The sequence below is a fragment of the Vombatus ursinus genome, unplaced genomic scaffold (genome assembly GCF_900497805.2).
Source record: "Vombatus ursinus unplaced genomic scaffold, bare-nosed wombat genome assembly UNPS02014786.1, whole genome shotgun sequence".
NCBI lineage: Eukaryota > Metazoa > Chordata > Mammalia > Diprotodontia > Vombatidae > Vombatus > Vombatus ursinus.
In genome coordinates this window covers 49,274,073-49,288,804 of record NW_020954564.1, presented here as the reverse complement: position 1 = coordinate 49,288,804, position 14,732 = coordinate 49,274,073, and the positions used below count along the sequence as shown (strand labels likewise).

Below are 14,732 nucleotides of genomic sequence, written 5' to 3'. Positions count from 1 at the left end.
ATTATCAATGGAAGTAAGGAATGTGACTTTCAGAAAAAAGAGGGTTAAAATGCCTAAACTTATCATGAAAGAGTGAACAAATGAAGACTTTTCCTTCTTCCAGCCCACAGCTCCTGTTCACCAATTACACATACTCCATCATTAGGGTCCCCCTGAGAAATCTGCCTGGTATTGGTTAACCGAACACAGCGGTAACAATAAATCACAACTTCCCAGTGAAATTTAAGGATTATAAGCATATGGCTTTTTGTCATCATTTTACAAACATTTTTAGAGTGTATAATGTTTATCTGGAAATATTCTAAGGGCAAGATAAGAAAATAGTGAAGGTCGCTGTGCAGTAGCGGCAGATCCAAGTTCAAAGCCCTGGTCTGACATTTACTAGTAACATGACTTTTGGCAAATACCTTCATTTCCCTGAACCTCAACTTCTTGATCAATTAAGAAAAGCACCAGAGAAATTTATCATCATCATTATTATTACTATTAGTGTAGAGAATTACCAAAAGAGAAAAACACAGAAAGAGAAACCGAGATAGACACAAATAAAGTGACATATATAATGTAGAATAAGGGACCGCCTTTAACTGAAGTTTCAACATACCTGATATCGCATACAAATTTGAGTGCTGGTACTCATAGTCAGTTCGTGTACTGTTCCTGCCTCTGAAGGTAGCAGGAAGTGTTAAGGAGATATGCCTGAGGATAAGACAGAAGGATAAAAAGGAAAGGTTATGAGATTCATATACTCTTATATTTTAATATTTAATCCAGGTGTCAAATGGCAACCTATAACAACTGGTCACTTGTTCTCTAGTCTCTGTCTAGTTCTCATGCATGCTCTATGGTACTGCCAGTTTGGTTTTTCTGTACAGGCTATGGTCATATCACTTCTTATCCTGCCACTCCTCTCCCCAGCCCCTCTGCACAAAACCCATCAATGACTGCTAAAACTTCAAGGTTTATCAAACACCTTAGCTTGGAATGCAAGGTGCCTTGTGAGAGAGCTTCAGTCTTCTTTTGTAGCCTTATTTCACACTGTTCCCAGGCACACCTTCTACGTTCCAACTAAAATGAGGAGCTAGTTCAACATCCCAAGTATTCTTCACCTTTGTTTCTCTACATCTGAAATGTCTTTCTTTGCCTACTGATTCTGGTCCACCCTCCAAGGTGAGCTCAAACTCCATGGAATTGTAATAAATATTTGTTGTCTTAAATTTGTCTGTCCAGTTGGAAATTATTTCTGACCCCATTTTGTTTTCTCCTTTGTATCTCTGCACGTATATCTACCCCCAATCCCAACTAGCTTCAAAATTCCTTGAGGGAAGTTTCGTTTATCTCTGTATTTCCTCCAGTGTGCAGTATGGCATATTGAACAGATCTTAATAATGCTTAATAAATGTTTGTTGAATGAATAAGTCAATGATAGTAAAAAGGTACCATATCATAGCAATGATCTATGTGGGAGGGAGACAATGGGGTGTAATGCAGAAAGCAGAGAACTAGACAATGGGACGCTTAAGCTCTAGTCCCAGTTTTGCCAGTAACTAATTGTGTAACCTCAGGCAAATTACTTAAGTTCTGTGGTCCTCAGTTTCTTTATCTGTAAAATAAGGGAGTTGTACTAGATAATACCGAAAGTCTCTTCCAATAGAAAGATTCTATGATTGTTGTGTTTACAGAATATATCCCATGGGAGGCTCAGCACTCCACAGTCGTGAATAACCCCAAAAGTCTCACTGCTTCCCAGGGAAAAAAGGAATTGGCATGTGTCATTTTTCTACCTTTTTCCCATTTGGAAAAAGAAACCCCAGGAGAAAGGACAGTTTTGCTTCTTAGGATCTCACAGATGGGGCATCTAGTCAACTGACCTTACCAAAACATAGGCAACTAGACACAACAGAGCAGCAATCCTTATGCTGGAGTCTATAGAACCTCTAGGGTATCCATAGACAGATTTCAGGAGATCCATGAACTTGGATGTGGAAAAAAAATCTTTATTTTCACTAGTATCTAATTGAAATTTAGCATTTACTTGAATTATGAATATAAGCAACAAACATTATTCTGAGAAGGGATCTATAGGCACCAGACTACCAAAGGGATCCATGGCATGTAACAGGTTAAGAACCCCTTCAGTAGAGACAGGCATTGTTGTATAGTGGAAAGAATACTGGGATTGGATTTGGGAGACAGTTCTGACACTTACCTGAAACCTATTAACCACAGACAAGGCATTTCACTGTGCTGAGCCACGATATCCTCATCTGTCAAGTGAGGATGATACTCCCCACCTCACAGATTTATTGTGAGGAAAAACCCTTTGAAAACATTAAAGTGCTATGGAAGTGTATGTTATTATTATTAACACACACACAACTATAAAGAGAGACAGAGAGACACTATATTTAACCAGAAAGCAATTTAGGAATCTCAATGAATGGCCAAAGGCAAGAAAGCATTTTCTTTGCCCCATGTTTACAGTGAGGTTCTAAGCATAGAGAGCATGTCAGAAAATTCTCACCCTCCAAAAAGGTTGTATTCTGTGTGACAGACACAGACCTTTGAACAAAACAATTTTTGGAAGACCTGCGGCAGTGTGTAAACTAAAGATGCTGATGATGTAAAAGCCTATTAGAACAGTAAACAAATTATGCAAACCAAGTTACCATGCCCAGCACAGTGCCTAACCTATTAAAGACAATCAATCAATATTTATTGAATCTGTGTGAAACTGAGTTACATAGAACACTAGTTTAAAAAATTTTTTTCCTTAGCTGTAAAATGAGGGCATTGAACTAGGTGATCTCCAAGGATCTTCACAGATCATAAATCTATGATCTTATGATCCTAAGTTAAATAGTTAGTTGGGGAGAGAATGCAGGGAGAGAGACACCTTTGGGAGGAAAAGAGTAAAGCAGAAAAATACCTCCTTGTGACTGGGGGGAAAGCCAGCACACAGTGGGGTTACTAGCAAGATGGCCAATGTATCTTATTCTTTTCTTTCTCTTTTGCCATTTGTAGAAGAGGAAAGCCAGGATATTGAGAAGATGGAAGCTGACAAAGCCTTCCCTTTGAAGAGAATAGTCTAGACAGAAGAAAAGATAATCTGTAGCTAAAAAAAGTCAAGCCTGAGAAAGAAGCAGAGAAGTATGTCCATCCCAAACTTGCCTGATGGCAAGGCTTTCAATTTTGAACTAAGATTCAAGGAGACATTACAGATTGGTAAGAAAGGTATTGATTATGTACCTGAGAAATTTATTTCTTTAAAAAACTGGTCTAAACCACACCTGTGGGATGAAAATTGAGATTACTTAACAGAAGGAATTTCTCAACTTGAAGACCCTGCAAAGGATTCCAATATAGGCTGCCTTCTGTTTTGAGGGAATTTAACTCATTCTGTTCCTCTCAAAAGCTGCTCTTCCCCTTACCTGTCTGTTTCTATGAGGGGTACCACTATGCTTTCAGTTACCCAAGCACAAAACTTTGGAATCACAAATGACTCATCCCTCTTCCCAACACATCTCACCATTTGTCAAGTACTGTCAAGTTTACCTCTACTATTTCTCACACCTGTCTCTTTCCTTACACCTTTATGGCCACCATCACAGCAAGTTCTCCTTATCTCTTGTTTTTTGACCACTGTAACAAGAGACAGCTAGGTAATGAAGTGGAGTCTAGAAGACTTGATTTTGAATGCGTCCTACTTCAGATACATACTAGCTATGTGACCCTTGGCAAGTCACTTAATCTCTCTCCACCTCAGTTTCCTCATCTGTAAAATGGGAGCTAATAATAGTACTTCACCTTACAGGGTTATTGTGAAGAATGAGATAACATGTGTAAACTAATTAATTAATTAATTTGCACATACGAGCTATTTTAACAGCCTCCCAATTGGTCTGTTTGCCTCCAGTCTATTTCCTCTCTAATTTATCATTCACACTATTGCTCTAGTAAATGTTCTAACTCCGAATATAACATTTGTCTACTCAAACACTTTCGATGGATCCCCAGTGCCTCCATGATAGAGTATGAATTCTTTATTCTGTCTACTACTTGGCATCAACTAACCTTTCCAGTCTGATGTCAAATTACTATCCTTCACACATAATACCCCATTCGTGCCCTGCCTTCTCCCATGTCTGTGACTTTGCCTATGATGCACACACCTCACCCCCAACCCATGACTGGAATGGCTTTCCCATCCCTGCCTGTTAAAATCTTCCCCTTTCTTCAAGGCCCAGATTGCATGTCACCTCTTTCATAAAGTTCTTCTTTATCACTCCATCTAAAAGTTATCCCTCTCACCTCAAATTTCCTATTTATTTAGATCTCACTCTAACACATTCTCCCTTGTATCACATTATCATAGTGTGTGTGTGTGTGTGTGTGTGTGTGTGTGCGTGTGTGTGTGTGTGTGTGTACATCTTCTTTACTAAATAGTCAGCTCCTCACAGACAGGACCTGTGGTATAATGAAGAAGGAGCTGCCCTCAGAGTCAGGACAGACCTATATTCAAACTTTGCCTCAAACACTTGAGAGATGAATGAACATGGGCAAGCAGCTTAACCTGTTTGAGCTTCAAATTTTTTACCAATAAGATGGAGATGACAATACCTATAATAATGCAGTGAAGATAAAATAAGGCAAATTTTAAAGTGTAGTATTATTATTTCATCTTTGATATCCCTAGTTCTGATAACAGTATCCTGTATAAGGTCAATATATAATAAACATTTGGGGAACTGAATTTCATTTAAAACAAAAAAGTAAAATGACCCTTTTAAAGTCTCTATCTTAAGCACTTTCCTGGTAATGTCAATCATTGCCACAGTTTCTACATAGGTGATTCCTAATGCTCCATATCCAGCCCCAACCTCTCTCCTGAGCACCCATCTTTCACTAACAGTCACTTGCAGGATATTTCCTTCTGGATATGCCCAGACATCCTAAACTCAACACATTCAAAACAGGGCACTCACTGTCTCACTCTCAGTCACTCAGTTTCATAACTTCAGAGTTGCCCTTCATTCTTCCCTCACTCACCCCTTATATCCAATCACTCACCAAGTCTAGTCAAGTCGACATCCGCAAAATCTCTACTAGCACTGCATCTGAGGCTGCTGTACTTCTGTCCCTCATCACTTTCTTGAATGGAATACTATAGTAGTTTCCTAATTGGACTCCCTACCTCTAGTCTCTCCCTTCTCTGATTCATCTTCCCTACAGCTACCAAAATCATCTCACTAAGTTATAGGTTGAACAAGATTCTCTCTGTTATATTTTTCAAGGAATATTAAAACTGTGCTCCTAGATACCGAGTCAAACACGTAAGATGGAGACATGTTCACCAGAGTCGTTTGCGACTGACATAGTAGAGAGCCAATGCTGCAGAGAAGAGGAAGAAGAATCCTCTATGGTTGGTGGGATCTTCCAGATGTTCCTCTTTGCCAGTGACATTGCGCTGGTTGCATCAAGCCCCAGATCATAACAAAACATTCTATAAGATATCCATGACCACTCAAAAAGAGTTTAGCCTAATCATCTACGCAGAAAAAATCAGGTCAATGAAAAATGTCTGTTGTCTAGATTATGACATGTAGAGAGACAAACCACATAGTTTGTCCATAAATATATATGTCTGGGACAAAGAGAAAAAAGAATAATGAGTCAGACCCAGAATTAAACAGAAGGATGAAAGTGGGCTGAATTGCCTTTAGGAATTGCAATACTCCCTTAATGACCCCAAACTTCTCCGAGAAACAAAAACTCATACTTTTAAAATGAATGTTCTACCCAGTTGGAGTTGTGGAGCTGTTTGTCATGGGACAGTCCAAGGTACTGAAACTGAGCACTACATAAATGGTAATGGAAAAGAGCACAGGGAATGTGAGCAAGAACATGTTACAAATAGGGTAGTTTGAATAAGAAATGGAGTGAAGAATGTCATCAGAAAAATGAGAAAAAAAGGATGATGGAAGTCTGAAATAATACAAGTGCTCCCATGGAATCCTGGCAGAAAGAAAAAAAAAGGAAGGTCCCTAATAGATTACATGGACTCCCAATTGTGAACTTGAAGAAGCCATGGACAAAAGTCATTTAGGATTGGCGGCATGGATGAGCTATGCTCTGCAATATTAAAGTACAAATCAATGACACCACCAATCCATCATAATGTTTGAGTTAGGCACAGATCTGCCCTTGTCACCAGTTCAAAAAAAAAATCAGTAGGCTACCCACTGTCTATGGGATATGTAATCTGTAGCCCAGAGCACCAAGCTCTGAACTTTCTTGGGTTCAATCTTGAGGTTGTACCTCAAAATCATAACTCTGGCTCATTTTGTTTCCATCTCCCCAGAGCAACTACTGGGAACCTCAGATTATAGCTCATGTCTAGGTCTCCACTGATGTGATAAAAAGAGACCCAACTCCCATTCAAGAATCCAAGGTGCTACCCCACACAAAATTCAAAACAAAGGACTAACAGTAACTCATAAAGTCAATGATATTCAATGATTTTATGGACCTAGTTTTCCAGCTTCATTTCATACTGTTTCCCATCTCCCCTCCGTGAACTCTATGCTTTGGCCAAACTGGACTACTAGCTATTCCCTGATTTGATATTTTACTTCCCACACCTGTGTATTCACATAAGTCATTTTCAATGCCTAAAAAGCATTTCTTCTTCATCTCCACCTCTCAGAAATCTTAGTTGTCTTCAAGCCTCAACTCAGGTGCTACCTTCTTCAAGAAGCCTTCCTTGATTTCATTTGTTAATGCCCTCTCCCTCCTCAACTTTCTTTGGATGATACCTACATATTCATGTGATATTCCTCCAGAGAAGTTTAAGCCTCTTAAAGGCAGGAGACTTTTGTTGTTGTATCTTCACTGCCTAGCCAAGTGCCTTACAAATAGTAGGTGCTTAAAATGTTTACTAAATTGAATTTAATTGAACTGAACCTGTTCAAATCTATCCTACAAAAAGATGGAGTTTCTATCAGCTCACAATAACCTTAGTAACATTACAGTAAAATATAAGATCACCTCGTTTTTAAAATAAAATGAAGAGTTGAAGAGATTTCTTTGCATCATCTCCTCAGGGTATCACTTCCCATCTCAAGCTTATATGTTCAAGGTGTCTAAAAAGACATGGTACAGTTTTAAGCTTTAATAGCAGCAAGATATTTGGGGGCGGTGAGACACCCTGTATTTCTCAATCTCAAGCATCAGTTCTGTCTTATATGATTTTTCCAATATTGTAAACTGGATACTACTGTTTTAACTCTTGTTGTTTGGTCATTTCAGTTGTGTCTAACTCTTTGTGATCCCATTTGAGGTTTTAGGGCAAACATAGAGGAGTGGTTTGCCATTTCCTTCTCCAGCTCATTTTAAAGATACGGAACTGAGACAAACAGGGTGAAGTGACTTGCCCAGGGTCACACAGCTAGTAAGTGTCTGAGGCCAGATTTGAACTCAGGAGGATGAGTCTTCCTGACTCCAGTCCCAGAACTCTATCCACAATACAACCTAACTGCCCTTTTTAATTCTTAGAAATATTCATATAAAAATAAACAATTTTAGACATTTGGAAGAATATTACTCTAGTGATCCTCTCTTGAAGTAATCTTTGGGGCTAAGTTTATTATCCTGTTGTGATGGAACGTTGCCATGTATTGATTCATTAATTCAATAAATATTTACTAAGCATCTAATATATTCCAGGCACTACTCTTGGCACTGGAGATAAAAAGAGGGATTCAATACAGAACCTGCTATGATGGAGCTTCAGATCTTATAGGAAGGAAGAGAAATGAGCTGGAAAGAACCATGAATTTGGAGTGAAAAGACCTATATTCAAACCTCAGCTTTGCAATCTGTATGACCCTGGACAATTCATTTAATCTAATTAAGCCTGAATGTACTCATTGGTAAGATGAGGGCGTTGGGCCAAATGATCTCTCTTTTACATTGGGGACTATGATCCCAGGTACACAAATAACTATGATGTATAAGAAATAAGTGCAAAGGGTTTAACAAAGTGCTGTTGGTCGACAAAGAAAGTTGAGGAAACAGAAAACTTTCATATAATCGGTAGGGGGTGGAGGGTCTCACGGAAGGCCTTACAGAGGAGATAGAATCTGAGTTGGTTCAAAAGAAGATGTAAACTGGAAGGGGAGGGTCCATTTTAGGAAAAGAGTATGATGGGAGGTCACAGACAGTGGAGAAGGTAGAACAATGGACAGACTGGAGAATCTGAGGCTAACTTGCACTCTAGCTGTTTCACCCATCACATTCCCTGCCATACCCCGACCCCTCTAAGTCAAGGCTGTGTACTAGGAATAAAACACAAGTGCTAAGACTATATGCAATGCCTCAGTGTTTACATTTTGGAGTGGGGAGAACCAGATTCTGTGTGTGTGTTAGTGTGTGTGTGTGTGTGTAATTTTTTATAAGGTGGGGGGAACCAAGTGACAGGTGGTAGTAAAATTTGGTTGTAAGGAAGAATACAGAAAGAACAGTGTGAGATATAGACAGACAGGTAGGTTGGAGCCAGATTAAGAAAAACCTTAAGTGTCAGAAGCAGTTTCTACTTTATTAGGCCATTGGGCTCCACTAAAGGTTTTTGAGTAAAGAAATCACATAATCACGGTGGTGCATTAGGAAGATTAATTGAGAAGGGACCAGAGAAGGGACAGACTGATGGCAAGGACTGGTTGGGAGACTATTAATAGTAGTCTAGGTGAGAAGAGATGAGGGCCTAAACAATTGCATACTCCTACTACATCTCTAGGAACTATATCCTTAAATGTGGGGCTATTACTTTCTTCCCTTTGTTGCAAAGGTGACAGAAGTAAGGCCAGGTAACAGAAGATGAATGTATGTACATACACAGTCCTATAAAAATAGTATCAGGAATGATAAGGCTCTGAATGAGGCGAGGCTGGCAAGGGAAACTAAAGGGAAAAAAATAAGCTGTAATGGAAGAGAAAGGAGGCGAGAGGGAGCTACTAGAGTTTATTGAGTGAGTGCCATAGTTAGACCTGAGCTTCTGGAAAAACATTTTGTCACCTGTGTAGAGGACAGACGGGAATGGGAAGAAACTTGAGGCAGGGACACGAATTTAAGAGGCCATCACAACAGTCCGGAATTAGAGAAAACTACAGATTGCAGGAACGAGTAGCCAGTAAATGGTGCCAACATGAGACTTCTTATTACCGCATTTATTATCGCTTTCAGAGTAAACAATCCTCTACCCCTGAAACACACCACTTCCTACCTTTTGCTCTAGGAACAGTAATCAAATCAATACTATCTTTGCTCCTGAAAAGTATGTAGTGACAACAGCTTCTTACGGTTCCCCTCAATGTCCCTGTGACTCTCTAAACCAAAACTCCCCTCCTTGGTCACCAATACCATAGATAGATATAGATATCCACATATCTATACACACACATATATCTATAAAAATAAATGGAGAATGAGAGAAATCATAATTACTGTGTGTACATGCACACACATAAACATACACATGTGTACACATAAGTATATGCACATACATATGTAGAGGAATGTATACATACATGTATATATTATTTCTACTTATAGAATAATAGCTCCTTGGGAGAAGGGAATGTCTCCCTTTGGTATCTATATCCTCAGCATCCACATAACATCTGGATAGCAAGTCTTTAGTAAGTGCTTTTTCCATTAATTCATTCATTAATGCATTCATAAATATCTCAAAAGTTCATTTAGAATGTCTCTTCATCACACCAGGAAGGATACTACCAAGCTTCCAGAAGGAAGTGATCAGGAATGGTGAGGGACTGGAAATTATGCCACAGTGAGGATCAGTGGAAGGAATAAGGGATTTTTGGCCTGAGGAAAAGACTTATGGGGCAAATCACAGCTGTCTTCAAGTATATGAAGAGCTCTCACAGAGAAGATGTATTAAATTTATTCTGCTTGGTCCCAGAAGGCAGAATTAAGAGCAATGGGTGGGTATTTCGGGAGACAAATTTTGCCAAATGAATTAGGAAAAATTTCCTAACAGTTCCAATTCTCTAAAAGTAGAATATGATACTTAGAACAGTAGTGAGTTCCCTGCCACTGAAGGTCCTTGAGTAATGACTAGATGATCATTTGTCAGAGATTTCACTGAAGAGATTATTGTTTGGAAGGCATGGAGGTACTGGGATAGATGACCTTTGAGCTTTGTTCTAGCTGTGAAATTCTGCGATATGTGATTGCCATCACTACTCTCAAAAGCAGTTCCTTGTCTTTTTACTTTGTTCTTGCTATCTAGCAAAGGGGAAGGTTTGCGTCATGCATACAGCTGTCACCTGATCCAACTAAATGAATGCCAAAGGGAAATTTCATTTCTTGTCCCCTAAGTCAGTCATGGGGACCTTATTCAATTAACATGGCCACTAAGCCGGAGACAGCTCCATACAAAAGCCCTTCAGTTATAGAATACTTTTTATTAGGAGATGATATTTGCCAGCACGATTTATGTCCTTTGATGGGATTCTGCTTTTCCCTGTTAATTTAAATCTGTATTTTCTAGTGCCGATTCCAGGTCTGTGTGAATTTTTTAAATGTTATCATTAATCTTCTGGATCCAATTGCCACATAGAATGAAGATGCTTCACTTTCAGAGCAAAGACTTACTGTGCCATGGCAGGCAGTGGCAGCTACAGCTGCTGTCCATTCCATGTAGTAAAAGGACAATGTCAGAAGGAAAAGATACTCACTATAGAACTGGTATGGGAAATGGTACTGAATTTGGACAGAGAGGATTTGGGTTTGAATCCCAGCTCTATTATATACTGGCAATATGACCTTAGGCAAATCACCTGTGTGGGCCTCTTTAAAATGAGAATTGGACTAGATAAGGTCCCTTGTAGCCTTAAATCCTATGAAACACTTATATTTCAATATTTCAAGAATCTCTAGTTTTGTTGGTATTGGTGCTCTCTCCACTGATGGCAGATAAACACTTTAGCAGATGGTCTTTGTGAGTTGCTGTAGCTGAAAAAAAATGTCATTCCCCATTGGCTAACTCGGTGATGAACCTTTCCATACACAGTGAGGATGGACCTTAAATGACAGACTCACAGTCCATCACCAGGTCCATCCCTGTTTGAAGTTTTTGGAATTTGATAGGACGTATCAGAGCTTGTACTCCATGAGAAAAGCCATTAACCAGGAATCCTGGTTCCTTAAGAACTCTCCATGTCACAAAGAGGCATGGGAAAAGTACATCAAGGGAGAAGAGAAACTTACTTGTGGTTAGAGTTATAGGATGTTTTCTACTCCCAATGCATATTTACAACAAAAAAATGAACTCTGGGGCCATTCCATTTTCTTGGCACTGCAAGTTTTATTGAACAAATCTCCTGAAAATCATCTTCTGAGACATGTTAAATGGGACTTTGAGAATACTAGAAAAAATGTATTGTGCTACAAAGTTCAACATATACAGCTAAGGTTAATAAGGAAGCATTTTAAAATAATTTTTCATCTCAGGCCACATTTCAAATTAAATGAGAAAATGTTTCAAATTTACTAAACTTTTGAAATTAGAAACACACAGCACAATCTGTAATTCTTTTTGCCAAGACATGAAGATTAACTGTGGATATACTTAAAAAAGAAAGAAAGAAAGAAAAAACCAAACCTGATCCGAGACTATTATTATAAAAGAAGTGTAATGTTTTCAGGTTATCTGCTTTTCATTCATTTTTAATCACTGATTGTTCTTATGAAAATATAGCATTTCAAAAATGTATTAAGGATCCACTGGGCAGAGTACTGTGCTTAGAGCTGAAATACAAAGGGGAGATAAGATATGGCCCCTATCCTTAGGGCACTGAGTCTACTAGTATGGAAAAGAAATATAATTATAACAATAATGAAAATAATTCACATTTATATAGAACCTTGTCACTTCATAGAGTATTCCTCACAACAGCCCTGTGAGGTAAATAGGGCAAGAACTAATATTCCAAATTCAGAGATGAGGCAACTGAAGTTCAGAGAGGAAAAATGATTTGTCCCAAGTGTATACAAAGAATTTGGGTGACTGCTCTAACTCAGGTTTTCTGACTCTTTAAGACCACAGCTGATTCTAATACACCAATCTGCCTTTCTCTCCAAGCAGGGTACTAAGGAAAACCAAATGAAGTAGAAATGAAGAGAAATAAATTTACATGAAAAAGGAAGTCAAGGTTAGAACTAATGCACTGTGTGGGATATCTATTTTGGGGGGGTGTCCTTGACCTGTGCTTTCATCAATATAGGGGGTTCTTCATATGAAAACCTCCTCCACAGATGCAGACCAGGAATTAAATTACAGCTTATACCTTCAGAGAGCTGCTTGGAGCACTGAGAGGATATATGACTTGCCACTGGTCACACAGCTACGATGTATTAGAAGTGGTGCTCCTGGCCACAAGGCCAGCCCTCTGCACTATGCTGTGCTAACTCCCATCTGAGAAATACACATGATAGAAAAAGGCAGAAAAGTAAGTAACATTAGTGACATCTCCAGAATGCCTAGTATAATGAGTGGTGTAGAGAGAGCATCGTGGTATTGTAGAAAGAGAGCAAGCTAGATTCAAAAGATCTGAGTGTGAAACCTGGCTTAGATACTCAGTAATTTTATGACCTTGGACCACATACTTCCCCTTTCTGGGTCACAGTTTCACCGTCTGTAAAATGAGAGGGGAGGAGGGTTAGACTAGATGATTTCTAAGACTCCTTTCCTGTTTAACATTCTATCTTCTAAAGTCCCTTCCAGCTCCAATATTTTACAAAGCTATTAAACTGGTTTCCCCTGTCATTCAATCGGACACCTTCCCCAAATGTCTGCCTAGAAACTAATTTTGATATTTACTTGGGAAAAAAGTGAAGTAGGAAGACAAACCTGCACTTTAGACAACATAACTCCACTCTACCATTCTGTATCTCCCCCATCCCACCCCTCCATGTAAATGTCACTTTCTAGTCTCCTGGCTTCAGTTCACATTGTTCCCTATGTTTGGAATGCTTTTCTCTGCCCCTACCTGTTGAACACCCATCCTCAAATGGCACTTCCTCTAGGAAGTCAACAATAAATCGAGATTTTACCCCTCAGACCTCACATAGCCTTTTTTTTTTGCAACTCTAACACACTTGATATGTATTATTGTTTTTTGTCTATTTTATGGTTTAACTTGAGGCAATAAACCATACTTGACTGTAAATTCTATGAAGACAGGTAGTGAAACCTATCTCAATTTTATATGTTCCCCAGGACCTTGTATAGTAGGCATTTGAAATGAACTTTAGTTCAGATGAGATGATATGCAGCCTAGATAATTAGGAATGAAAGTCAGACTGAAAAAAAAAATCAATCTGCAAAAAGTACAAAGAACTTTTTAAGCTGTCTTCTTGTCTGTATTTTCTTCTGAACTTCCTTTTATTCCATTTTCTGTTCTATTTTGTATGTGGAAGTAAAATTCTTTTGGGGAGGGGTATTCATTAAATAGAGAAGAAAATTTTTAAAATTATGGACAGAGAGAAGATAAAGTGTTGGGAAAACGTAAGATTATTCTTTTTTTTTTTAACTGGCAGTTAGATGATTCACTTTTAGTCCTCACAAAATAATGAGATTGATTATTAAGAAAAAAGATTCCAGTAGCACTGGTTTGGGAATTATGAAACTAGAGTTGTAGTTCATATCTCTGTTACTCTGAACAAGTCACCTAAACCCTTGGACCCTCAGTTCCTTTATTTGTAAAATAACAAGATTTTGTCTCCTCCTCCTCCTCCACCTATTCTCATATAAACAAAATATTTAAAAACAATGAAAGAATAAGGAATAATATACTTTTTCTCAAGAGTAGAGGAACATTTAAAAACAATAAAAAAGAAGAAATCTTTGTAGAGACAATCAATGTGTAATTATACAAAGGTAAAAATGTTTGTACAAGAGAAAGTAATATTTCCAAAATTAAAAGAAAAAAAACAGATTGGGGAAAATATTTGCAATAAATGCATTAGATAAAGGTCTGGCATATAGAATTCATAAGAAATTAATGTTTAAACATAAGACTAATAACATGCCATCATTAATGGACCAATGGTCAAACAAGACAGAAGGCAATTCATGAAGGAGGAAATACAAACTGCTAATAATCACATGAAAAGATTATGGGTTCATCTCCATGTTCCCTAAAACTGGAGAATTGCAAAACAAAGCTGCATTCAAAAAACACTCTCCAGCTCTTCCAAAGAGCCCCCTAAAATGAAAAAGGGGGGGGCAATCAAATTCAATGTTGGCAGATTCGCGGGAAATAGGCACTCTAATATGCTGTTGGTGTAATTATAAGATAGACTGATGCAAATGTGTTGGAGAGTAATATAATAATATGAAATAGGTTAAAAAACTAATCATTCTTTTCCACCCAGTAACTCCACTGCTAGAACTCTATTCACAAAATATCATTAAAAGGTAAGGGAAAAAGAATCTATCTGTGTAAGCACACTCAGAGCTTTTCTATTTGTAATATCAAAACTTACAGCTTAAATATTTGGAGAAGAGTTGAATTGGAATTACAGCAAATTAATATAATAGATATTAGTATCATAAATATAACAAATATGAAACATACCAGCAAATGGGGAAAGTTCTATACAAAGTGAGGCAAAGCAAAAATTTTTTAAGAAACGAAAGAAGGAAAGAG

At 38.2% G+C, this 14,732-nt stretch overlaps 1 protein-coding gene across 5 annotated transcripts in view; it reads right to left on the bottom strand.

Moving 5' to 3' along the window:
- LOC114046893 (multivesicular body subunit 12B) overlaps positions 1-14,732 on the bottom strand; it is a 327,435-nt gene that overhangs the window by 142,795 nt on the left and 169,908 nt on the right. For all 5 annotated transcript variants that reach the window (XR_003569565.1, XM_027867501.1, XM_027867498.1 and 2 more), the window contains exon 7: positions 605-699. Coding sequence is in view for 4 of the 5 variants with exons in the window: in XM_027867501.1 (XP_027723302.1) it covers positions 605-699 (95 nt within the window). In the remaining variant the exon portion in view is untranslated. The remainder of the gene's footprint in view (positions 1-604; positions 700-14,732) is intronic.